Source organism: Balaenoptera physalus (genome assembly GCF_965194825.1).
Source record: "Balaenoptera physalus genome assembly, chromosome: X".
Taxonomy (NCBI): Eukaryota; Metazoa; Chordata; class Mammalia; order Artiodactyla; family Balaenopteridae; genus Balaenoptera; species Balaenoptera physalus.
In genome coordinates, this window is record NC_138903.1 from 8,214,127 (window position 1) to 8,240,052 (window position 25,926).

The 25,926-nt window shown below is 46.2% G+C and overlaps 1 protein-coding gene across 5 annotated transcripts in view; it reads left to right on the top strand.

The window, feature by feature from the left end:
- Positions 1-25,926, top strand: part of LOC309652864 (protein WWC3-like) — a 129,993-nt gene that overhangs the window by 80,352 nt on the left and 23,715 nt on the right. For all 5 annotated transcript variants that reach the window (XM_082446947.1, XM_082446946.1, XM_082446948.1 and 2 more), the window contains 3 exons: positions 11,029-11,271; positions 20,979-21,068; positions 21,868-22,433. In XM_082446947.1, the coding sequence (XP_082303073.1) occupies positions 11,029-11,271; positions 20,979-21,068; positions 21,868-22,433 (899 nt within the window). The remainder of the gene's footprint in view (positions 1-11,028; positions 11,272-20,978; positions 21,069-21,867; positions 22,434-25,926) is intronic.

The following is a 25,926-nucleotide window of genomic DNA, read 5'->3' on the forward strand; positions in this document are numbered from 1 at the left end:
AGGCGGCTGCCGGCCTCGCAGGCACAGTGTTTTCAGCCTGTCACCTTTCTCCCCATGTGCACCGTGTTCAGTATTCTGACCCTGCCCTAGCTTTCATGTTCTTTTTTTAGGGACTTTCTCTCTTTTGTGCCTTCTGGAAAGAGTCTTAAAACCAAATTATTTCAAAATATGTGCTTCGGAAAGCTGTGAAGCCTATCTTTTTCAAAAAGTTTTTTTTTTTAATTCTTTTTTAAAAATATGGAACGCTTCACAAAAACGTTTCTTTAGTCACATATGAACTGCTGTCTGGGGGCGGGGGGAGGAGGCACGAATTCCAAGCAGGGTGAGGGCGTAGTTCTGGAAGCGAAATAGTCGGGCCCGCTCAGTATGGTGTATCATTCAGGGATGTCTGGAAATCCGCTTTGTTACCTTTTTAGCAAATGTAAAAATAGCAACAGAAGCAGATCATCTGACTCCCTGCTGGAGGGCCGGCTTGAGCTGCTGCGGCCTCTGCCCAAAGCCCCTCTGCCCGGTCCTCCCGGCTCTTGTTCTTCACGATGTCCTTGATGTGCTCAAGGCGGGCCCTGCACTTCCATGCAGACCGCTTCCCCCCGCACGTGCTTCCCCGGCCTCACGCATCCCTTCTCAGGAGCTCGCTGGCTGGCAATTGTCAGCCGCTGCTGTCTCTCCTCAGTATTCCTTGGCTCCTTCCTGCATGTTTCTGCTGCATTGTGTGGGTATGGGAATTTGCTGTGTTGTATTAAACTGCAGAAAATTGACGGTTGCTACACTTAACATCACTGTTACTGTTCTGCTGTGACATTTACCAACCACAGCAAGTGATTTCTTTGTTTTCCAGAGATGATGTCGGTACAGAGTGAGTAACCTTTTAAATATCGAGATAATACATTTGGGGGGAAAGTCCATTATTTAAGAAAATTATGCAGGGGAGGACACTGCACTTCATCAGTATCTTCTAAATGGAAGGAGTATTTCAAGGTCACCAGAACCTTGTTAGGAAATGCACTGCAGCTGCAGAGGAGGGTCCTGTCCCCAGCGCTTCAGCCTCTGTGGGACAGTAGGGGCTTCTCAGAAACGCCTTTCTGGGCTGCGTTGGCCGCATTTAGAAATCAGAGATGCGTTGTAAAGACGTCCTGGGTTGGCTCCCACAAGCACTGCCTTGTTCTTTTCCCACTAGCACAATGGTTCCCAATTGTGGGGTGGGGAATGGGGGAAGGGGTACGACGGCCCAACTTCACCCCCCCGCCCCACCGGTGGACTTCTGGCCGTGTCTAGAGATGTTGTTAGTTGTCACAGCTCTGGGGTGGGCGCTCCTGGCATCTAGTGGGTGGAGACCAAGGACGCTGCTCAACATCCTACAGCGCACAGGACGGCCCCCAGCAGAGAGTCATCCAAATTCACTAGTGCTGAGGCCGAGGACCCCTGCCCTGTGCTGGAGGACTGTGACGTCTTAGCCGGGCCATCTCTGCCTCATTTCCCCATGGCAGATCTGTGTGGGTGACCCCAGCAGCTTCACACACACCCCGCAGCAGTGGGCAGAGAAGCTGCTGGAAGGCTGGGAGATTATACTTCTGCCCAGCACCTGCCCTGTTCCAGGTATTTCAAAGAAATTCTGGGTTTATGTGATGTCATAAAGACATATGGTCTTTGGGACTTCCCTGGCGGTCCAGTGGTTAAGACTCCATGCTTCCAGTGCAGGGGGCGCGGGTTCAATCCCTAGTCGGGGAACTAACATCCCACATGCCGTGCAGCTCGGCCAAAAAAAATTTTTAAAATATGGTCTTTAACCTGTTTGGGAGATAAACTCCCCCACAGCTAACAGAAATATGTGAGGATGCCAGTGGTTCTGCCTGGGGGTGGGGATACCCCAGGCAGTATCTGGGGGGGGGGGGCGGTGTGCACACACACTACATATATGTATAGACACAGGGTTCAGAAACATGCACATATATGCTTGTACATCTATGTACACATAAATAATACATGAATACATTGTTTTTGTCAAAGATGCGATCACTAGACACGTCCCATCTTATCCTCCTCTCTAATCCTACCTCTCACCATTAATGATTTGCTGTGAAACCTTCCAGTTTTTACCTAAACATTTAAATAAATTAAGCTCAATATAGTCAAATACAGTATATGATGCATAGCTTTTATAACGGTTATAGCCATCTTCTACGGATGGACATCTAGATGATTCCAGTTTTTCCTTTTCACAAATGGTGCACATCTATTTACAGTCCCCAGCCTTGCAGAGATGGCTGTTTCCTTCGACAGATACATAGCAAGGAAATGTATGGGTCTAAAGACATGTACATTCAAAGTTCGGATAGATACCAGTGAATCGTCTTCCAAAATAACTTATACACTTTACACTGCCACCGATGGCGATTGAGAGCCCTGATTTCTGTGTCTCCTCATCATCGTTAAATATCACCATTCTTTGTAAATTTTACTGGAGTGATGGGCAAAGACGTTCTCTCAGTTGTCATGTGCTTTTTCCCTGGTGAGAATGGTGCACTTTTGCAGTGATGGTGCAGTTCAGCATAATTTTGTGTGACTTTTGGTTAGTTAAATTGCCAGGTCTGAATTTTTTTTCAGACAAGTGCTCCTTTCAAAACATGTTAGATCCCATCATCCGCTAAGGGGTGGGGGCGGGTTTTGCGCCCCCTCGGGGGATGTTTTTGGTTCTCGTGACTGGAGAGAGGGTACTGCTGGCATCCGGGGGGGGGGGGCCCAAGGACGCCGCTAAACAACCCACAGTGCACAGGACGGCCCCCACAGCAAACATGTGGGTGGCCCAGAGTCTCTTTTTGCCTTCGAGAAACCGTACTCTTGAGCTTATCTTTCTCCGAAATCCCTACTGTGTGTGGACATCAGGGGCTCAGGAGCAGGTCTTCCACTGACTCAGGGCATTAGCCTCGTCCAGCCACGTTGGCCCCCTTGCATGCCAGGCCTCAAACCTGCCAGGCACGCTCCTGATTTAGTGCTTGGAGTTGGCAGAATAATGCTGCCCCAGATGTCCTAATCCCCAAACCTGTGACTCTTTGCCTTCCATGGCAGAAGGAACTTTGCAGATGGCCTCAAGCTAGAGATCTTGAGATGGGGAGATGACCCTGGATTATCTAGATAGGCTCAATGTAATCACAAGGGTCCCTATAAGAGGGAGAAGCAGAGAAGGAGATGTGAGGGTGGCAGAGATCAGAGTGATTCAGGGCCTCGAGCCAAGGAATGTGGGCAGCCCTTGGAAACAGCTGCGAAATGGATTCTTCCCGAAGCCTCCAGAAGGATCACAGCCCTGCTCGCCCATTTTTGACTTCTGACATCTGGAACTGTAAGGTAATCATGTGTGTGTTGTTTTAAGCCACCAAGTTTGTGGTAATTTGTTACAGAAACAAAAGGAAACTAATACAGTGCCCTTGGCCCTCGCTGTTTCCTCTGCCTGCAATGGAATGCTTTGCCTCAAATGGTCACGTGGCCTCTGCTCTCCTTCTGGTCACTGTGTCAGAGACACTTTTCTGATCATCCTGAATAAAGTTGCCCTCCCATCCCCACCCCCATCACCCTGATTCTCCCAGCAAATGTAATCACCCAACCTGTTCTGTACTTATGTGTTTGCTTTTTTATCGTCTGTCTTTCCCTGTGAGAATGGGAAGCCCATGAGGGCAAGGGTTTTTGTCTGTTTAGGTCATTGCTATAATTCCAGCAGCTGAGTACCTGGTGAATATTTATTGAATGAGTAAACAGGGGTCTGCTTTGGTCACACTTAATCTTTGGCCTTCACCCCTGCGAGTGGGCGAGTGGACAGAGTCCTGGGGCCCAGTCAGCTCCAGGCCAACTGCTGTGTTCCTGGCTCCCTTCCCCAAGGCCCTCGTCCTGGTGTGAGCCTTGGGATATTTCCCCTTGACTTAAGAGGAGAAAGGGCATCTAGACATGCATGTCTTTAGGGATCTGACGGAGGCAGGGCACAGTCACCTCATACATCATCATTCCAAGCTCGGCTTATGCTTCCTGGGCCTTCATGGTCATTGGAAAGGGCTTGTGGTCTTGGACCCCCCTGTAATGCGTCCTGTTCTTGGGTGTTGGAGAAAATGGCATTGGAGCTGGGCCCTGAGGGATGCTGGAATTCCGGCTGCCCATATGTTGAGGAAGGGCTTTCTCAGTCCAGGGGGAGCAGGGATCAGGGCGGGAAGTTGTATAATGGCAAGTTTCTTAGGGGTCAGGGAAGAACGGCCCCTGAGAGAGTTCTCTGGGGCTCGCTTTATGGTCGACCACTTAGAAGATGGATCTCAATTTTTGATAATCAGTTCGGTGCTTTCATTGGACCTTCTCCTGCTTAAAAACATCCTTGAAGCGTTCTTGTTGTTGCCAAGTCGTTGATTACAGCACCCTGTGTTTGGCAGTCTGGATCTGGTCCCCTGACGTGGTGGCAGTACCTGGCTCCAGTCCCCGTGGGGTAATCATATTTGGCCTCCAGTCACTGAAATTGCTTACAGTTAAGGCTTAACTGGAAAGTGAGTGAGTTCCTGACTTGTAACCTACTCAGCTGTGGTCCTACAAGTGCCAGCCACATCTGGCAAGACGCTAGACTCAATACCCCTTGTAGTGTGGTCAGGACAACCCTACGATCCCAGCTCCTGGTATACATGTGACAGTTAGGGAGGGTCAAGGTCATCAGGTGTCAGGAGCATAGCCACCCAGCACCAGGTCAGGGATTTTATTCCAGTTGCCTTTTCTGGGTGTTTTTTCAGACTGCCTCTAAATGAGACACATGATTAGAACAGCGTAGACTTGGGAAGGGAGCAACAGCAAGCAGGTCTTTGCCAAGAACTAAATCTAGAACCAACGTTAATGTTCCAAAACCTGAGTAATGAGGACCACAGTCAAAGCACAGTGGCTTTGAGGTTCTGTCCAGGGACTCTCCACATGGCCACCTCCATGACCAGCATCATTGGAGAAGGGTGTCCCACATACAGGAAAGCATCATGTCCCCCCGTTCACCCACCAGTGCGTGGAAGAGAAGGCGTCACTTCTAAAGGCAGTGCTAGCACAGAAAAACGCATCCTTCCCTGCTCTTCCACTCCAAGGCTTTCATTATTTTAGTGCCACGTTCAGAGTTCTGTCTTTTCCTTCTGCTGCCCCACCCTTAGACGTCAGTCTCCCAGCTCCCATTTCTGAAATCATTCCATCCTGCGAAGTTTAGCTTTCCTACCCTCTGCAAAACCTCCTGGGCTTTGCTACTTCTAAGTGGAGAGAAGTTGAAGCACTTATGTATTTCCTTGTATATCTAGATTCGAGATTGTTTCTCAGAGTTGGGAAATCGTCAAAATGCAGTAAATGTTCTGGACAATGAGGGTTTCATGTACATTCAGATTTAAAGGAAGTTTATGGAAGTGGAACTCATAATTCCAAGCAGTGGTATGATTTCTAGAGAATTCTCTAGACCAAACCACCACTATCATGGTGACTAGTTTTGTGTTTTCAACTCTAGGTCATGTGAAATGTACCCAAACAACTGCTTATTCCTTTCCCTTTAGGAACATGGCTTTGGATTCCCAAGGCAGACCTTATGATAGGAATGTTTTCACATTATTGGTTAAAAATTTGAGAATTTTTCAAAGCCAGTTTGGAGGAGCTAGTCTTCTTGAAGCAATCCTGATGACGCAGATGGCTCCTTATTTTTAACCTAAGAGCACTTGTTCCAGAAACTGGAACTGTACAGTGCACAAACTAGCTGTTTCCATGGAAACACTCGCGTTCCTGATAGGAACAAAACATTCGGCCCGTCCGGTTTCTCCGTGTCTCAGTGTTTGTTGCCAGGATGGGCCCTGCTGTTCTTCAGTTGTCACTGGTGTAGTATTAGGGTTCCAGCTGAATTTGATCAGTCCCTTGGATTTTCCCTTCATTTCTCTAGTGACTGTGTGTTTGGGTTTGGGAGTGGGGCATGGCTGTGAGAAACAAAGGAACGCATCTTCTCCATTCAGGCCAAGAGAAAGAAGCCTGGAGACGATCTGCTTTTCATTTAAAGAAGTCGCTCTCTGAAGATCTGTTCGTTCAGAGGGGACAAGATGTGAGGGCAGGGAGGGATGTTGGGGTATTCGTAGGCCCTTCTTATGCCACACTTCTAGATTCAGACTCCGTGAATCTCCAATGTAGGATAAAGAGTTGAGCCAAATGGACACTGGTTTATCGATATTTACTTCAGTGAGCTGAAGTGATTTCACCATCCATCTGACTCAGATCTCAGCTGAGACTTTGGTGAACTTTTGCTTTTCATTTGAATGGATATTTGCAAAAAAAGAAAACTAAGGAGAGAAAACATAAAAGTATCAAATCTGTAGCTGTAACTGACATCTGAAGGCACGAGGCTCCAAGCTGGCACCGTGTCCTGGAACATGGCATTGGGATCCACCACGTGCCATCACGACCAGTCAGGGCCGTGGCTTGCCTGGAGATCCATTTCTATTCCAGAAAGCAGCAGTATTTTAGGAACATGCGAATTTATATTGTAGGTCACAGAATTTAGGTATAAATTCAAATACCTGGGGATTACTCTGGATATGTAAAATATGCCTCAAAACTGTGTAATGTTAAAAGTGCATTTTCTTCTTCGAAAAAGAAGTCATATTTAAGATTTCCATGTGAATTGTAAGGGTCTGAGCAGTTTCTGCGGCATAAATGCAGGTTTCCATTCATGGTTTAATGGTGCCTGGGTTGTAACAGAAAAGGTGTTTGGGCAAAAATAGTAAGGGAAAAATGATTCATATTTGACTTCTGTCTACATTAGGCCTGTTCAGGGGGATGGAATTTAGAAATCACACAATAAATATGAGACCAGAATGCTTGATTGAGGACTTGCTTTCATTTCTTCACTATCCTGAGCACAGGGACATGTGTTTTAAAGCCTTTAAAGGCATTTGTGAGAGGATATATATATATAGGCCATAAAAGGGATTACCTATCAAAAATAAGAATCAGTAAAGAATACAGCTGACTCGCAGGGAAAAAAAAACCCTTGCCAGTTTTAAATTGATCTCGGTTCTCTTTATTATTTTTTTAAATTTATTTACTTTTTTTTTCTTTTAATTGGAGTAAAATTGCTTTACAATGTTGTGTTAGTTTCTGCTGTACGGTGAAGTGAATCAGCTATATGTATACCTATATCCTTTCCCTCTTGGACCTCCCTCCCACTCCCCCCCATCCCACCCATCTAGGTCGTCGCAGAGCACCGAGCTGAGCTCCCTGTGCTATACAGCAGGTTCCCATTAGCTATCTATTTTACACATGGTAGTGTATTTATGCCAAATCTAACCTCCCAGTTCGTGCCACCCTCCCCTTCTCCCCGTGTCCACGTGTCTGTTCTCTACGTCTGCGTCTCTATTTCTGCCCTACAGATAGGTTCATCTGTACCATTTTTCTAGATTCCACATATATGTGTTAATATACAATATTTCTTTTTCTCTTTTTGGCTTACTTCACTCTGTATGACAGACTCTAGGTCCATCCACATCTCTACAAATGACCCAATTTCATTCCTTTTTATGGCTGGGTAATTGATCTCGGTTCTCTTTAAAAATGAACTTGGGGAGTTCCCTGGCGGTCCACCTCTTAAGCATCCAGTGGTTAGGACTTGCTGCTCTCAACTGCCGTGGCCCTGGGCTCAGTCCGTGGTCGGGGAACTAAGATCCCGCAAGCCGCGCAGCACAGCCAAAAAAAAAAGAACTTGGAAAAGAATTTTTTTTTTAACAAACTGTAGTCGTGACCTTGCTTTGTTTCCATGTATTTAATTTCCCTGAAAAGATATTTCAGAAGACAGCCTTTCTGGAAATGGTTTTTCCTGTATTACCCAGAATTGGAGTGATGGCGCTTGCAGGAGTGGGGTTCCAACCTGCACTACGCATCAGCTGTTGGGCGTGGGTGTAGAAGGAACATCGTAACTGCACATCTGTATGTGGTCTGAGGCGGAAGGTCTGTTCCCTGCAGTAACCCTAACACACGAAGGGTCCGCCTTGCAGGTGGCTCGTTTCCCGGCCAGCAGCACGGTAGACAGGGCTTATTGTTTTAAAGGTAAAGCCATCCCACCTATTCCTTGGCAACTGTACTAGGAACCGCTGAAGGAATCCTTTTAGAGCTTTTGGCTCCCAGTACAGACAGACAGACAGACAGACACGTGCTTCTCTCAACCTGGCTGAGAGCATAACCCAAATGTCTACCTCCGGAGTATGGATCTAGAGGAAGAAACTGCACTTTCCAATATATGCCAGTATCCTTCTAGATTCTTAGGTACCTCTGAGATGAGTATGCAGTCATTCACATTGTTGTGAAATTTAATTATTAAAAGAGCACTGTTCTTAAGCACAGTGTGCTTGCCTAGTACTCAGTACAGCCCAAACAACTTCTCCAGATGGGTTACATGAAGTCAACTTCATCCAGATTGTTTCTGCTATAGAAGTCATCCCTCACCATATGTCCTTATGTGTTTTTCTTGTGAGCTCTGGAAAGTTACAGTACACTGTTTAATTCTGGCCACTGTACTATTTCTTTTATGCTCACAGTGGGCAGACCTTTTGAAATTTGCCCTTTGCCTCTCCTCCCTCTCATAATTCAGTTTTTTCCTTATTCTTTTTTCTGATAGTGGATATTACCTGAGATTTTTCTGGAAAGAGTAGGACTATCTAGGACTGGATCTCCAGCCTCCCTCAGCAACTTGAATGCCCGTGAAATGGCAGCTAACCTGGAGCTGGCCAACTCAAATGGAATCTTGATCTCCTTACATGTAAACTTCAGAAAACTCAAAAGGAGTGCTTTTAAAAACATGTCTGCTTGTAGTATGAGAATTATTAGTATATATTACCAGGTAATACTACTAACTTTAGTTGGGCTCAAATAGGCTTGCCTGTGGATCAGATACATTGAAATGAAAAATTATGAGGACCCAGTGCATTTGCTCATTGTACATCTCTTTTATATTTATTCCTTACCTTTGACTTGGCTTGATCTACAGTAGAATGTTCCAGAAATTTCACTGGGTCTGACATCTGATTTGGCGCTAATTTATGAGTCTGCTTGGAGTGTTTCCTTGGGCTTCAGTTATATGCCTGCCATAAATTTAAATTACACTAATTGGACAGAGGTGGACGCTTAAGCCCAGTTGGATTCCTAACCCTGTTCAGCTGCATCTGTCATTAGTTTTTTCAGTGACATGATTTGGCACCATTTTCCAACACATTTTCAGGAAATTAGTTTTAAGTTAGAAAAGAACTTGCCTAATAAAGCTGCTGACATTCAGCTATTTTCTTTACCTTCTTGGGGAACTGGGCTTGAGTAAAATGTGTGCATTTAAACTATAACTTGTATATTCTTTTCTCTTCATGACTGGGGGTTATCCGATTGGTTTGGTACTTGAAGAAGGAGTCTTGCCCAGTCCTACAGCCAGGCTGACTAGTCCCGTGCTTATGTCTAGTTCAGGAAGAGCGTGGATTGGTGCAGGGCTGGCCGACGGCCCTTAACACGTGGACCGATGCCAGCTGACTGGCAGTATCTGCAGGAAGCACAGTGTTGAGAAGGATTCTGAAGTCTGGACCCAGCAGGAAGGATGCCAGCTTTGATTAGTGACATGTGCCCTGGGCACGGGACGGCGCAGTCTCAGAAGCACTCTTGCCATTCCTGTTTTAGTGAGGATCATCCCATCCGTGCCTGATGCAAGCCTCTAAGAGCTCCAAGGCCAATTAGCATCCTCCAGACCAGGCTGCACTGCCTGAAAGCAGAGGGTGTCAAACAAGCATCAAAACTCCTAGAGGGCTTGTCAAAACCCAGGTTGCCCAACCCCAGTCCGCAGAGTGTGGCATTCAGCAGGTCTGGGGTGGGGCCTGAGGCTTGCATTTGTAACAAGCTCCCAGGTGATGCTGAGGCTGCCAGTCAGGGACTTCACTTTGAGAACCGCTGCCTTAGAGGCTAGAGGGCTATGTGCACCTGCCACTTAGCTGGCCTCACAGCTCTCTGTCACCTCAGAGGAGTCTTTGGATTTTGGTTTTGGGCCCGTGTGCCAATATCTGTCCTCCACAGCGGTGGGTTGTGGTCAGGTCTGGAGTTCCTTGTTTCTGCCCGGAAACAGCCCTCATCCTTAGCCACATATAAACTTAAAGGGCTTAAAACATTCTACTCCTCCTATGAAAGGATGCTCTGAAAACACGTCACATCTCTTTCACTTACTCTGCATTCAGCACCACCTCAGGGCACCAGTCTGTCTGCCAAGCGGGCACGCAGACATTTAGGCACACGGGGAGTGACGAGAGCCATAGTTTTACACCTTGAGGATGGTCGTGCTGACACAGTGCAGCTGGCCGGTTTGCATCCACGCAGATTACCCCACACCACGTCCACTCTCACCAGGGCTGACTCCCATTCTTTCATATACTTGCTGGCGTGTTTATTCTCCGTTTCATGCATTTAGCTTTTGTTGAGTATCTGCTCTCTGCCAGGCGTTTTGAATTTCATGCGTGGTCAAGGCCTCTGGCACTATACAGAATCCAGTGATGGGCGCATTTCTCTCCTGGGGTTTTCTCAAGGCGGGCTCAGGAATTAGGCACGGCAGAGAAGGCAGGAGGCCAGAAGCATCTCTCATGTGTCCAGCACGGTGTTTAGCTACTGCAGAGGGAGGGGGCACAGAGAGAAATGAGCCGGCTCCATCCCGCTCCAGAACGGTACACAGAGGAGACAGCACCGTGCACGTGGGCGAGTTGGGGTCTGCCAGCCTTTTGGTCAGTTCTTTGAAACAAACATGATATGGTTACTGTCATCCTGAATCTCATAGGCTGGGGCGTATGTCGCAGAGGACTTACACATCATTTTTGTTACACCTCATTTCCAGATCCTTTATTTTTGTCGTGTGAGGTTTTACTCAGTGCAATCATTCCAGTATTTATCGGACTGAGTTTCTAGAATCCGTGTGATGGTGCTGAGGATGTGTGAAGACGATGTTTTTTTCATCAAGTTCATGGGTTTTTCTGTGTCCCTCTCACGCAGAGTCTCAAATATCCAGCAGCAGCTGGCCCAGTTTGAGAGCGAGTCCTGGCCGGGCATGGCCGAGGCCGACAGGGACCGGCTGCAGCTCATCAAGGAGAAGGAGGCCCTGCTTCAGGAGCTGCAGCTCATCATTCAGCAGAGGAGGCCGGCGGAGGACGTGGCGCGGCTGGAGGAGGAGCGACGGCGCCTGGAGGAGGAGATCCAGCGCTCCCGGGCCACGTCCGTGCAGGGCGCCACGGAAAGGTGGGCTGGCCGGGCAGGCGGGGCCGGCTTCCAGCGGAGGAGCAGCTGGCAGAGCCGAAGCCTTGTTACTCAGGCAGCCACGGCCCGGCGGAAGGTGGAGGGAGCCGGTGCCTGCCGTCCGCAGGGGGTGCCCAGGGCGCCTGCCGTCCGCAGGGGGTGCCCAGGGCGCCTGCCGTCCGCAGGGGGTGCCCAGGACTCGGAGGCTCCCGGTCCCTATTACGAGTGGGAGGTGGTCGAGAACCGGATGGAGTAGGGAAGACCCGGGAACCCACCACTTAGACCCCGCCCACTCCCGCTGCCGGTGCCGGGTGCACCCGCCCCCTGTGTTTTCAGGACAGCGCCCGGGACAGGTGTCGGGTCTCCAGCCAGCAGGGGCCCGGAGGCAGGTGGTGGTCGGTTCCGTGACCACAGAGGAACCTCGTTCCTGACGTCAGCAGCATCTCCGTTTCCGCAGTCTACCTCTTACTTTTATCTCCGACTTTGATTTCTCGCCAGCAAAGCCTGCCCTTTTGGCAGCAGGAAGTCTCCGCTCTCTCGCGTGTCTGTTTCTGAACGTGCGTCTCTTCAGTTGGTCTTGGGGCTCTTTCCCAGCGTGGGACACATGAAGCCAGCACAGTTCCTTTGTCCTCTGTTGCTCGCCCTTTCATTGTGTGCCCTGTCTCCTGGTTTGCATTTGCTGTGTGTGATCACAGATTGTTGTGTGATCACGGATTGTGTGGAAGGCTGGGTCTGCTTTCCACGTTGCACAGCTGTCAGAAGTTTGGGGATATTTGCTGAGCTTTGGAAGGCCCACCGCCCATTTGATAACATACTGGCTCCTTAAAATTCACTGTGTTACGAGGATCATAAGCTGTATCTCTGTGAGCATTCCCTACGTAGAGTTTAATAGTCACCTGAATTATTTGGTCAGTACAGATGCCCTTATAACGATTATTTCATCGAGTGTTAGGACTGTCCTCTGTTTTTGCTGGGGGTTGTCTCTGCTTGGATATTCATTGTTAATTGACAGACAGACAGGTCTGTGTTGTGTCCTTAGGGGCTAATGTCAGTGCTGGAGGGAAGCAATGGTGATTGGAGAGTCCAGTGCATAGGAATGGGCGGAGAGCATGTTAGTTTGCCTGACGTGGTGGAGTGCCCCGTCACCTTGCTCAAAATAAACCCAGAGTTTATCGCTTCTGACTCTGCAACGGGACTGTGAAATGGAAGTTTCATCTGTGCTCTTGTGCTTTTGTATCGTTTCAGCTTAACATCACCTTCCGTTCTCCCCATGCTGTTTTCTTGTGTATGTTTCGGGTCAGAGGGCCTGAGAGTTCTGGTTGGTTTTCTCTTAAGGGGCGTGGATTCGGTCCCACGAACACCGCATGTCCACCACATGTACCAGGACCCCACACCCATGTCCCCTTGAGTGTTTCTGCCCTCGCCACGTGGAAATCCAGAGTGCAGGAGTGCTGTGGTCCCAGGGCACAAATCCATGGAACCCCATGGAGCTGGTTTTACCCTGATGCCTGGGTTCAGGGCCTGGGTCACCCAAGCTCGTTCACCTGACAGGGTCTCTTGTGGAACCAGCCTGGGAGCTGCATCCTGGGGCGCAGGGCCCTCAACTGGGACTGAATTGGCCCCAGGTGTCTCCTGAATCTGGCACTACATGGCCTTGGGCAAGGAGGGCCGTGCACAGGTGCTAATAAGCACCTTTCTGGCCAGGTGATGGGGCCAAGTGCCCCATGAGTGTTCCCTCGGCGGTGACGTTCTGGGCCTAGCGGATGCGGGCCCGTTTCTTCCTGCCGCTTGGGGCCCGGAGGCGGGGGGCTTTCCCTGGGAACAGGCTGAGGGCGTTAGAAGAGACCCGGTCTGGGAGGAGGGAGCCAGGCAGAAAGGTATGGAGGTACGCATCTCAGGGCTGACGTGTGCCAGCTGTTTGGCCAGGCCCAGTCTTTGCCCGTCTTGGTTTCAGTGGCATCATTGTCAGATGGAAAGTTTGAGCCAGGTTAGTGAGTGTTAACTGGGGATTGGGGGGATGCAAGTTTTTTCCTCTTTCAAAGGAAAGAGCAATTGTTTTGTAGGGTGCCTACTTGGCCATGTGTTAAACTGCCATTTTGATTTGTAAACGAGAACTGCTTTGTTCTAGAAGCAAACATATTCATTTGTACATTCACTTAATAACTATTTATAGAGTGCCTATCCATGTCGGGCTCTATTCTAGGCAGTGGGCTTAGCCCTGTGGGAAAAAATTTCATTTTAGAAAATAAAGTTGAAAAAAGTAGGAAGAAAACTACCTCCAACACTGTGGCGGTTGCTTTTTTATTTTATTTGTGTGTTTTTTTGTTTTGTTTTTTTTTTTCACACACACACAGTGTATTTTATTTTTACAAGAGATAAATAGACTGACACCAAGCATTGTACATGGATGACCACAACAAAAGCAACAATGATTGCAATTACCAAACACGAAACACACTCATACTATGTCATAATATTGACATTCAGTCCAGTAATCCTCCACTGTAACAGCTCCTTTACTTTGCAGTGAAAATTGATTTCTATATTCTTTGCCTCTGAGTCCTTGTGGGATTTTTTTTTTTAATTCAGACAGAAAGTCACAAAAATTATACTCATCCTCATCAGTTCACTCAGTCCCATGTAATTAATTTTTTTTTCATCTTGATCTTTTGTTAGCACTTTTATGAGTTCATCAGTTTTTCATTAGAGTTCTGAAAATGCTTATTCATTCAGTTCAGCAGTACAGTCAGTTACCAGAAACCTGTACTTGTCAGAGTCTTTTCCATGAATTTCTTGAAGATGAAAGCCTTTTATAGGAACATATTTGCAAAAGCATCAGAGTACACCCAGAACTGTCTGTAAATGACAAAAGACTTAAAAATGACCACTGTTAAAGATTTGATGAAAGTTCATAATAATGCAGTTGACAAGAAAATTAGTTATTTTTGAGATACACATTTTAAAGTAATAACTAGGATTATTACTTATAACATTATACCAGAACATATAAGATTTTTAGAAATTTCATGTAATGTCTGAAACATTTATATTAACATATTTCCATACATATTTCCATACAAATACAAATATAAGATTTTTAGAAATTTCATGTAATGTCTGAAACATTTATATTAACATATTTCCATACAAATAACCCAATGAAAGTTTAGTATTAGTTGTTTTGTTTGTTTTTTTATACTGCAGGTTCTTATTAGGCATCAATTTTATACACATCAGTGTATACATGTCAATCCCAATCGCCCAATTCAGCACACCACCATCCCCACCCCACCGCAGTTTTCCCCCCTTGGTGTCCATATGTCCATTCTCTACATCTGTGTCTCAACTTCTGCCCTGCAAACCGGCTCATCTGTACCATTTTTCTAGGTTCCACATACATGCATTAATATACGATATTTGTTTTTCTCTTTCTGACTTACTTCACTCTGTATGACAGTCTCTAGATCCATCCACTTCTCAACAAATGACTCAATTCCGTTCCTTTTTATGGCTGAGTAATATTCCATTGTATATATGTACCACATCTTCTTTATCCATTCGTCTGTTGATGGGCATTTAGGTTGCTTCCATGACCTGGCTATTGTAAATAGTGCTGCAATGAACATTCGGGTGCATGTGTCTTTTACAATTACGGTTTTCTCTGGGTATATGCCCAGTAGTGGGATTGCTGGGTCATATGGTAATTCTATTTTTAGTTTTTTAAGGAACCTCCATATTGTTCTCCATAGTGGCTGTATCAATTTACATTCCCACCAACAGTGCAAGACGGTTCCCTTTTCTCCACACCCTCTCCAGCATTTGTTGTTTGTAGATTTTCTGATGATGCCCATTCTAACAGGAGTGAGGTGATACCTCATTGTAGTTTTGCTTTGCATTTCTCTAATAATTAGTGATGTTGAGCATCTTTTCATGTGCTTCGTGGCCGTCTGTATGTCTTCTTTAGAGAAATGTCTTTTTAGGTCTTCTGCCCATTTTTGGATTGGGGTGTTTGTTTCTTTAATATTGAGCTGAATGAGCTGTTTATGTATTTTGGAGATGAATCCTTTGTCCGTTGATTCGTTTGCAAATATTTTCTCCCATTCTGAGGGTTGTCTTTTCGTCTTGTTTATGGTTTCCTTTGCTGTGCAAAAGCTTTGAAGTTTCATTAGGTCCCATTTGTTTATTTTTGTTTTTATTTCCATTACTCTAGGAGGTGGATCAAAAAAGATCTTGCTGTGATTTATGTCAAAGAGTGTTCTTCCTATGTTTTCCTCTAAGAGTTTTATAGTGTCCGGTCTTATATTTAGGTCTGTAATCCATTTTGAGTTTATTTTTGTGTATGGTGTTAGGGAGTATTCTAATTTCATTCTTTTACATGTAGCTGTCCAGTTTTCCCAGCACCACTTATTGAAGAGACTGTCTTTTCTCCATTGTATATCTTTGCCTCCTTTGTCATAGATTAGTTGACCATAGGTGCGTGGGTTAATCTCTGGGCTTTCTATCTTGTTCCATTGATCTATGTTTCTGTTTTTGTGCCAGTACCATATTGTCTTGATTACTGTAGCTTTGTAGTATAGTCTGAAGTCAGGGAGTCTGATTCCTCCAGCTCCATTTTTTTGCCTCAAGACTGCTTTGGCTATTCGGGGTCTTTTGTGTCTCCATACAAATTTTAAGATGATTTGTTCTAGCTCCGTAAAAAATGCCATTGGTAATTTGATAGGGATTGCATTGAATCTGTAGATTGCTTTGGGTAGTATACTCATTTTCACAATGTTGATTCTTCCAATCCAAGAACATGGTATATCTCTCCATCTGTTGGTATCATCTTTAATTTCTTTCATCAGTGTCTTATAGTTTTCTGCATACAGGTCTTTTGTCTCCCTAGGTAGGTTTATTCCTAGGTCTTTTATTCTTTTTGTTGCAATGGTAAATGGGAGTGTTTCCATAATTTCTCTTTCAGATTTTTCATCATTAGTGTATAGGAATGCAAGAGATTTCTGTGCATTAATTTTGTATCCTGCAACGTTACCATATTCATTAGTTAGCTCTAGCAGTTTTCTGGTGGCAGTTTTAGGATTCTCTATGTATAGTATCATGTCATCCGCAAAGAGTGACAGTTTTACTTCTTCTTTTCCAATTTGTATTCCTTTTATTTCTTTTTCTTCTCTGATTGCTGTGGCTAGGACTTCCAGAACTATGTTGAATAATAGTGGTGAGAGTGGACATCCTTGTCTCGTTCCTGATTTTAGAGGAAATGCTTTCAGTTTTTCACCATTGAGAATGATGTTTGCTGTGGGTTTGTCATATATGGCCTTTATTATGTTGAGGTAGGTTCCCTCTATGCCCACTTTCTGGAGAGTTTTTATCATAAATGGGTGTTGAATTTTGTCAAAAGCTTTTTCTGCATCTATTGAGATGATTATATGGTTTTTATTCTTCAATTTGTTAATATGGTGTATCACATTGTTTGATTTGCGTATATTGAAGAATCCTTGCATCCCTGGGATAAATCCCACTTGATCGTGGTGTATGATCCTTTTAATGTGTTGTTGGATTCTGTTTGCTAGTATTTTGTTGAGGATTTTTGCATCTATATTCATCAGTGATATTGGTCTGTACTTTTCTTTTTTTGTAGTGTCTTTGTCTGGTTTTGGTATCAGGGTGATGGTGGCCTCATAGAATGAGTTTGGGAGTGTTCCTTCCTCTGCAATTTTTTGGAAGAGCTTGAGAAGGATGGGTGTTAGCTCTTCTCTAAATGTTTGATAGACTTCACCTGTGAAGCCATCTGGTCCTGGACTTTTGTTTGTTGGAAGATTTTTAATCACAGTTTCAATTTCATTACTTGTGATTGGTCTGTTCATATTTTCTGTTTCTTCCTGGTTCAGTCTTGGAAGGTTATACCTTTCTAAAAATTTGTCCATTTCTTCCAGGTTGTCCATTTTATTGGCATAAAGTTGCTTGTAGTAGTCTCTTAGAATGCTTTGTATTTCTGCAGTGTCTGTTGTAACTTCTCCTTTTTCATTTCTGATTTTATTGATTTGAGTCCTCTCCCTCTTTTTCTTGATGAGTCTGGCTAATGGCTTATCAATTTTGTTTATCTTCTCAAAGAACCAACTTTTAGTTTTATTGATCTTTGCTATTGTTTTCTTTGTTTCTATTTCATTTATTTCTGCTCTGATCTTTATGATTTCTTTCCTTCTGCTAACTTTGGGTTTTGTTTGTTCTTTTTTCTCTAGTTTCTTTAAGTGTAAGGTTAGATTGTTTACTTGAGATTTTTCTTGTTTCTTTAGGTAGGCTTCTATAGCTTATAAACTTCCCTCTTAGAACTGCTTTCGCTGCATCCCATAGGTTTTGGGTCGTCGTGTTTTCATTGTCATTTGTCTTTAGGTATTTTTTTATTTCCTCTTTGATTTCTTCAGTGATCTCTTGGTTATTTAGTAACGTATTGTTTAGCCTCCATGTGTTTGTCTTTTTTACGTTTTTTTCCCTGTAATTCATTTCTAATCTCATAGCGTTGTGGTCAGAAAAGATGCTTGATATGATTTCAATTTTCTTAAATTTACTGAGGCTTGATTTGTGACCCAAGATGTGATCTATCCTGGAAAATGTTCCGTGCGCACTTGAGAAGAAAGTGTAATCTGCTGTTTTGGGATGGAATGTCCTATAAATATCAATTAAATCTATCTGGTCTATTGTGTCATTTAAAGCTTCTGTTTCCTTATTTATTTTCATTTTGGATGATCTGTCCATTGGTGTAAGTGAGGTGTTAAAGTCCCCCACTATGATTGTGTTACTGTCAATTTCCTCTTTTATAGCTGTTAGCAGTTGCCTTATGTATCGAGGTGCTCCTATGTTGGGTGCATATATATTTATAATTGTTATATCTTCTTCCTGGATTGATCCCTTGATCATTATGTAGTGTCCCTCCTTGTCTCTTGTAGCATTCTTTATTTTAAAGTCTATTTTATCTGATATGAGTATAGTTACTCCAGCTTTCTTTTGATTTCCATTTGCATGGAATATCTTTTTCCATCCCCTCACTTTCAGTCTGTATGTGTCCCTAGGTCTAAAGTGGGTCTCTTGTAGACAGCATATATATGGGTCTTGTTTTTGTATCCATTCAGCCAGTCTATGTCTTTTGGTTGGGGCCTTTAATCCATTCACGTTTAAGGTAATTATCGATATGTATGTTCCTATGACCATTTTCTTAATTGTTTTGGGTTTGTTTTTGTAGGTCCTTTTCTTCTGTTGTGTTTCCCACTTAGAGAAGTTCCTTTAGCATTTGTTGTAGAGCTGGTTTGGTGGTGCTGAATTCTCGTAGCTTTTGCTTGTCTGTAAAGCTTTTGATTTTTCGATCAAATCTCAATGAGATCCTTGCCGGGTAGAGTAATCTTGGTTGTAGGTTCTTCCCTTTCATCACTTTAAGTATATCATGCCACTCCCTTCTGGCTTGCAGAGTTTCTGCTGAGAAATCAGCTGTTAACCTTATGGGAGTTCCCTTGTATGTTATTTGTCGTTTTTCCCTTGCTGCTTTCAATAATTTTTCTTTGTCTTTGATTTTTGCCAATTTGATTACTATGTGTCTCGGCGTGTTTCTCCTTGGGTTTATCCTGTATGGGACTCTCTGCGCTTCCTGGACTTGGGTGGCTATTTCCTTTCCCATGTTAGGGAAGTTTTCGACTATAATCTCTTCAAATATTTTCTCTGGTCCTTTCTCTCTCTCGTCACCTTCTGGGACCCCTATAATGCGAATGTTGTTGCATTTAATGTTGTCCCAGAGGTCTCTTAGGCTGTCTTCATTTCTTTTCATTCTTTTTTCTTTAGTCTGTTCCGCAGCAGTGAATTCCACCATTCTGTCTTCCAGGTCACTTATCCGTTCTTCTGCCTCAGTTATTCTGCTATTGATTCCTTCTAGTGTAGTTTTCATTTCAGTTATTGTATTGTTCATCTCTGTTTGTTTGTTCTTTAATTCTTCTAGGTCTTTGTTAATCAATCTTTGCCTCCATTCTTATTCCGAGGTCCTGGATCATCTTCACTATCATTATTCTGAATTCTTTCTCTGGAAGGTTGCCTATCTCCACTTCATTTAGTTGTTTTTCTGGGGTTTTTTCTTGTTCCTTCATCTGGTACATAGCCCTCTGCCTTTTCATCTTGTCTATCTTTCTGTAACTGTGGTTTTTGGTCCACAGGCTGCAGGATTGTAGTTTTTCTTGCTTCTGCTGTCTGCCCTCTGGTGGTTGAGGCTATCTAAGAGGCTTGATGGGAGGCTCTGGTGGTGGGTAGAGCTGACTGTTGCTGTGGCGGTCAGAGCTCAGTAAAACTTTAATCCACTTGACTGTTGATGGGTGGGGCTGGGTTCCCTCCCTGTTGGTTGTTTTGCCTGAGGCAACCCAACACTGGAGCCTACCTGGGCTCCTTGGTGGGGTTAATGGCAGACTCTGGGAGGGCTCACGCCAAGGAGCACTTCCCAGAACCTCCGCTGCCAGAGTCCTTGTCCCCACAGTGAAACAGAGCCACCCCCCGCCTCTGCAGGAGACCCCCCCAACACCAGCAGGTAGGTCTGGTTCAGTCTCCCTCAGGGTCACCGCTCCTTCCCCTGGGTCCCGATGCGCACACTACTTTGTGTGTGCCCTCCAAGAGTGGGGTCTCTGTTTTCCCCAGTCCTGTCGAAGTCCTGCAATCAATTCCCACTAGGCTTCAAAGTCTGATTCTCTAGGAATTCCTCCTCCCATTGCCGGACCCCCAGGTTGGGAAGCCTGACGTGGGGCTCAGAACCTTCACTCCAGTGGGTGGACTTCTGTGGTATAAGTGTTCGCCAGTCTGTGAGTCACCCACCCAGCAGTTATGGGATTAGATTTTACTCTGATTGTGCCCCTCCTACCGTCTCACTGTGGCTTCTCCTCTGTCCTTGGACGTGGGGTATCCTCCTTGGTGAAGTCCAGGGTCTTCCTGTCAATGATTGTCCAGCAGCCAGTTGTGATTCTGGTGCTCTCGCAAGAGGGAGTGAGAGCACGTCCTTCTACTCGGCCATCTTGGTTAATCCTCTCTCAGCTGCTCTTATTTGTGTTTCATCTTTTAATTCGGTAGATTTTAGAATTGCATGTAGTTTTGCCTGGAAGGGGGCTTAGAATGAGGGAATCTGGTTTGTTCCAAGGAACTCCAGTAGATTACTGCATGCTGTGCATTTGTATCCATATTCTAGTCTAGTCTCCCATCCATCTGTTCATCCACCCACACCCCTCCTCCCACACACCTCAACCACCATCCGTGTGCCCGTCTGCCTGTCTGCTGTCTGTCCGTCCAGTCCACCTGTTCACCTGTCCGTCTGCCTGTCCTTCCTCCCAGCCCTGCATCCGTCAGTCCATCCAGCCACCCACCCATTGACTTATCCATCCATCTTTCCACCCATCCATCCACGCATGCGTCCATCCATCCACGCATCCATCCACCCACCCATCCATGCATCCGCCTATCCACCCATGTGCTGACCTTCTACAGTGTATCAGGCACTGTTCAGGCGGCCAGTGGTACATTTTTAAGCAAGACAAAAACAGTCTGTTATCTTGGTGTTTATGACCTTGGATGTGCTTTTTTAGAATTTAGTCATTGACACCTCAATCAGTTTGGGGGAATTTACAGTTGAATTTCTTATTAGGAAAATATACTTGGCATCTTTGAAATCCACCAGTGGACTGTTTTTGTACCTACAGGATTCTACTTCAGGAAAAACGAAACTGTCTCCTGATGCAGCTGGAAGAAGCCACCCGCCTAACGTCCTATCTCCAGTCCCAGTTACAAAGGTGGGTAACTTATTATCATCTTATAACGACGTGGCCGTGAACTTCACAGTTCCCTTTAGCTTGGCTTTCTCTCCCAGAACTTAGAACCTGCAGTGGTTGTAAACACTGGACAGGAAAGTGTGGCTACACGATATTTTTAAGAGGAGCTGCTCATATATGATCCAAGGAATATGAGAAGCAAGTGTGACGTCAGAGTAATGAATCATTTATAGAAGGATTTTGTAACTCACAGCATCAGGAGTGTATATATCCATCTACATAGATGCACACATACCCTTTTAATTATTTTTTAAAGGCCTGAATATCTTTAAAATCAGATTTGGATGCTCAGTAAGAGCTCCAGTTTTCAAGCACTTACCGTATCGTGAAGTGTAGTGTTAAGGGCTTTCTGTGTATTATTTTCTCAGTTCTCCTCCTCACAGTGCCTTGAGGCAGGAACTGCTATCATCCCAGCGCTGGGTGAGAAGGTGGGAGGCTGGGAAAGGGCAAAGCCCGTGACCAAATCAAATGCATTCAGCTAGTCTTGAGTTTGAGCTGGAACTTGAACTCGAGCAAGAGCCCTTGGCAAGAGCCCTTGACGTTAACTACTGCTCTCTACTGACAATCAAAGAAACAAAGGAAATATTCAGGAAGGGGCGGGGGTGGAGGGGTGTCTTAAAACGCTCCGAGGTGTTGAAGAGGCGCCGGATGAACGGGGCCCGAGGCAGTTTTGCTCCTCGTGGAGTAGACCGGAGGCTCGGCTCGCGGTGGGGACGAGCAGGCTCCAGCCACGGGCTCCAGGCTGCTCTTCTCGTTTCAGCCTGTCCGCCAGCACCCTGACCGTCTCCTCGGGGAGCAGCCGCGGCTCCCTGGCCTCCAGCCGGGGCTCCCTGGCCTCCAGCCGGGGCTCCCTGAGCTCCATCAGCTTCACCGACATCTACGGCCTCCCGCAGTACGAGAAGCCCGACGCCGAGGGCGGCCCACTCCTGCGCTTCGACCTCGTCTCCTTCGACTCCCTGGGCCGGGACGCCCCCTTGGCGGACGCCCCGGGCCCCGCGGGCCTGCACAAACAGAGGCGCTCCCTGGACACGCCGCAGTCCCTGGCGTCCCTGTCCTCTCGCTCCTCCCTGTCCTCGCTGTCCCCGCCCAGCTCGCCCTTGGACACGCCCTTCCTCCCGGCCTCGCGAGACTCGCCCCTGGCCCAGCTCGGGGACGCCTTCGAGGTGGCGGGCCTGGGCGCCCTGGACAGGCTGCGCGCTCAGGCCTCTGCCTTGGGGGACGAAGACCCGCCGGGCGCGGCGTCCCTGCCGCCGCACGGGTGCCCCGGGGACGGGGAAGGACCTCGCGAGCGAGGACCCCAAGCGGCTGCCGCTCCCACGGCTGCACGTACGTCCTGATGGGTCCGGTGGGTGCCCCGGGGCCGGGGAGCAAAGGTCTCGAGTTCAGGGAGGAAGCCGCACGGAAGCCGGCTGGCTCTGCTGTGGCCTAGTGAGCCCTCGGCTTAGGACCCGCCAGGGCAAGAGGAGGCCCGCACGCCCGCTCGCTCGCTCGTTCTGCGTGCTTTTGCCCTGGGTCCTTGAAATGTCATGGAAACTGGCAGAGTAGTCTTTCCCAGGCATTTGGCTTGTTCTCAGAATATACTTAATTGTCGAAAATGAGACAGTTCCTCCACATTCGGAGGCTGCTAAAGAAGTACTCGGGCCTTCATGCACTCTCCAGGGCGTGTGCCCAGATGCAGCGTTCTGTGTGTGCCCACCTCAGACCAGCCCTGGGACTGCTGTCTGGCTGTGGCCCAGCAGAAATCTCTACTTCCGTTGGCCCTGTGACTTCATCTCTTCATCCTTTGTCCTTGTACTTTTTTTTTTTTTTTGGCTGCGTTGCGTCTTCGTTGCTGCGCGCGGGTTTTCTCTAGCTGCAGGGAGCGGGCGCTACTCTTCATGGCGGTGCGCGGGCTTCTCATTGCGGTGGTTTCTCTTGTTGCGGAGCACGGGCTCTAGGCGCGCGGGTTTCAGTCCTTGTGGCATGCGGTCTCTAGAGCGCAGGCTCGGTAGTTGTGGCGCACGGGCTTAGTTGCTCCGCGGCATGTGGGATCTTCCAGGACCAGGGCTTGAACCCGTGCCCCCTGCATTGGCAGGCAGATTCTTAACCACTGTGCCACCAGGGAAGCCCTGTCCTTGTACTTTTCAAGAACATAATTCTGTCACGGAGGGAGTGAAAATATCAGTCCTTTCTACGGAATCGATTTCTCTGCTGCTCTTCAAATCCAGAAACATGTAGCCATGAGAATTTCATCCGTCCAGTTGGTGTTAATTCAGCTTCTGCTTGGTGCCAGCGTCTGTCAGCTTGTAGCCCACATGGAAAACCAAATTGCTGTTCTGGGGAGTATTCTGGCTGATGGCTGGTGCACAAAGCAGAGTCTGGGCTTCAACCCTCCTTATCTTCACCCCGAGTGCTTTTGTGAGCCAACCTCTAGCGACTTTAACTTCCTTAATGTTTAGAGAAGGTCAGAACAGGCCTCTCATTCCTGAAGTTCAGCCCACTTAATTTGTATTTGCACAGCAAAACTGTTTTTAGACGTTCCATTTAGGCGAACACTAGATAATTTGTATAGCATAGTGGATCTCAACCAGGGGTGTTTTTGACCCCTGGAGATACTTGGCAGACATTTTCAGTTGTCACACTTTGGAGCTGGTGGGGTGCTACTGGCATCTGGTAGGTGGAGACCAGGGGCAAGGCTCGACATCCTACAGTGCACAGCATGGTCCCCGTCTTGGCTAGAATGATCCAGCCAAGATGTCAAGAGCGCCGAGGCTGAGAAACCCTAGTTATGTACTGTTAAGCAGTCAGCAGCCAAAGGTGGAAAGAAAACGTGAATACAAAACCAGGGTGATGTAGCAGAAATGGCTTCGAACTAGCAGCTTATACCCAGATTCTGTTCCCTGCCCTGTTGACTCACTAGCTGTGCGACCTTGAGCGCAACCTTAGATGGAGCTGAGTCTCGGCTTCTGTGCCCTTGAATGAGGTGATCTTTATGGGCTCTTCCATTCACCACCATTCTGTTACCTGTTGGGTTTTTTTCTGTGTTCCCGTGCGGGTTATTATCTATATGTAAGATAATAGTCTCTTGTAGCATTTATGTGTTTAACCAGAGATCCATTATGTTCTGCGGCAGCCCCGGGCCTTTTTGGCATCTCTATTATTTTGGTGTCTCCCCCTCTGCGTTTGCAAACACACCTTTCATATCCCCGGATACGTTATTTCTGTAATTCACATCACATGTACAGGGGAACTTTATTCACTTTGTTCTTTGTTGTAATCACAGGTTCAGTGCTCCATGTTTATTCACAAAAGAAGATACAAAATAAGGACTGAATCGTGCATCTGTTGTTGCTTGAGCGTCCTCTTCTCTGTGTCCACCCCCCATACCAACTTTTCTTTAAAGGCTGAGATACCAGAGTGTCTGTCTACTTACTTATGCAGAAAATCCACACAAGGTCCAGCACCGCTTTTGGTCCAGGGGAAAGACTGGGTGGGAAGGAGAAGAGCTGACTTAATTGCTGATCCTGATTTCTTTATTTTTCTTTCCTACTTTGTGGTGGATGTTACAGTACTTCAAGCTTCTTAGACTGGGAGGTCTTTGCTTATGGTGTGGTCAGATACTGCCACCTGGTGTTGCGTTCATATATGACACTCTGAGTAGAATACGAACTAGAGGTACCTGACTTAGTGAATGGGTCTTGGTAAGTGCTCTCGCAGGGCTGGGTTGGGTGAGCAGCTTCAGGCATGGACACAGGGTGACTCCTTGCCTCCCTTGATGCTTACGAAGCCTAGAGTCATCGCAGCTTCATAAAGTTGGCGAGGATCTCAATACTCGTTATATTAACCCCACCCCTCATTTATGACGCCCGAGGTCACGTAGTTCCCTGCACTCTCCAGTCTGACTAAGAACAGTACAGTCTAAGTTTGACTCCAGCAAGCTTTAGCGAGAAAAATTTTTAGTAACATAAAATTCAGAATTGCCCATTGTGTTTTAAATCAACCTGAGGGGACAGAAGGTGGGGCAGGGGAGTGGGGAAATAAACTGTCATCTTTAACCGTTTTTACATGTTTACTACAATTTTATCTTCCCCACATTTTAAAAGTCAAATGTGTCATGATTTTGAAATCCATTCCTATTTTCATTTCCCACTGGTATTTGCTAATATCAGTCCGTAAATATTTTGACCTTGTTCATCTGTTTATTGATGTTTTTTATTACATTCATACCCTGTTTAAAATTGTTGGCTTAAATTCTACAGTTTTTTCACTTTGTGCTTTTTTTTTTTTTATCTCTTTTCTCATGCGGCTCGACAGAAACGTTCACTGTAAGTGACCTTTGACTTCTCCTTCGCCTTGCTGGTCAGGCTGTGCCACATCTTTGTGCAGTGAATCAATGTATTTAGGATGGTCAGGGTGTGGTCAAGAAGGGCATAGCTCATAGCTGTGCTTTAATGTAGCTCAACAGTTGCTCTTATTATTGTTGTTGTCATTTGAACGGTATTCATCCTGGCTATGAAAGTTGTGTAAGAACTTTTCTAAGAGCTTGACGTATTTTTTTCTTCCTTGCGTTTTTTCCCAGACTTTAACGCTTTCATTATTTTAGTATGCCAGCTGGCAGCTTCGCCCACGGTGTGATTTTCCTTATACTTTCCTCCCTTTTGTCAAGCAGCGTTGCTGTCCTTAGGTCTCAGTGTCTGTGTGTCTGTGTTTAATGATGGAAGGGTCAGAGGTTTCTGAAATGAATGTGTGGAAGCTTGTTTATTCCTTACTTCACTGGCGTTGCTCCCCACTTTCCGTCTCGTTGCCTTGAAGCCCAAGAGCAGACGGTTGCGGTGTGTAC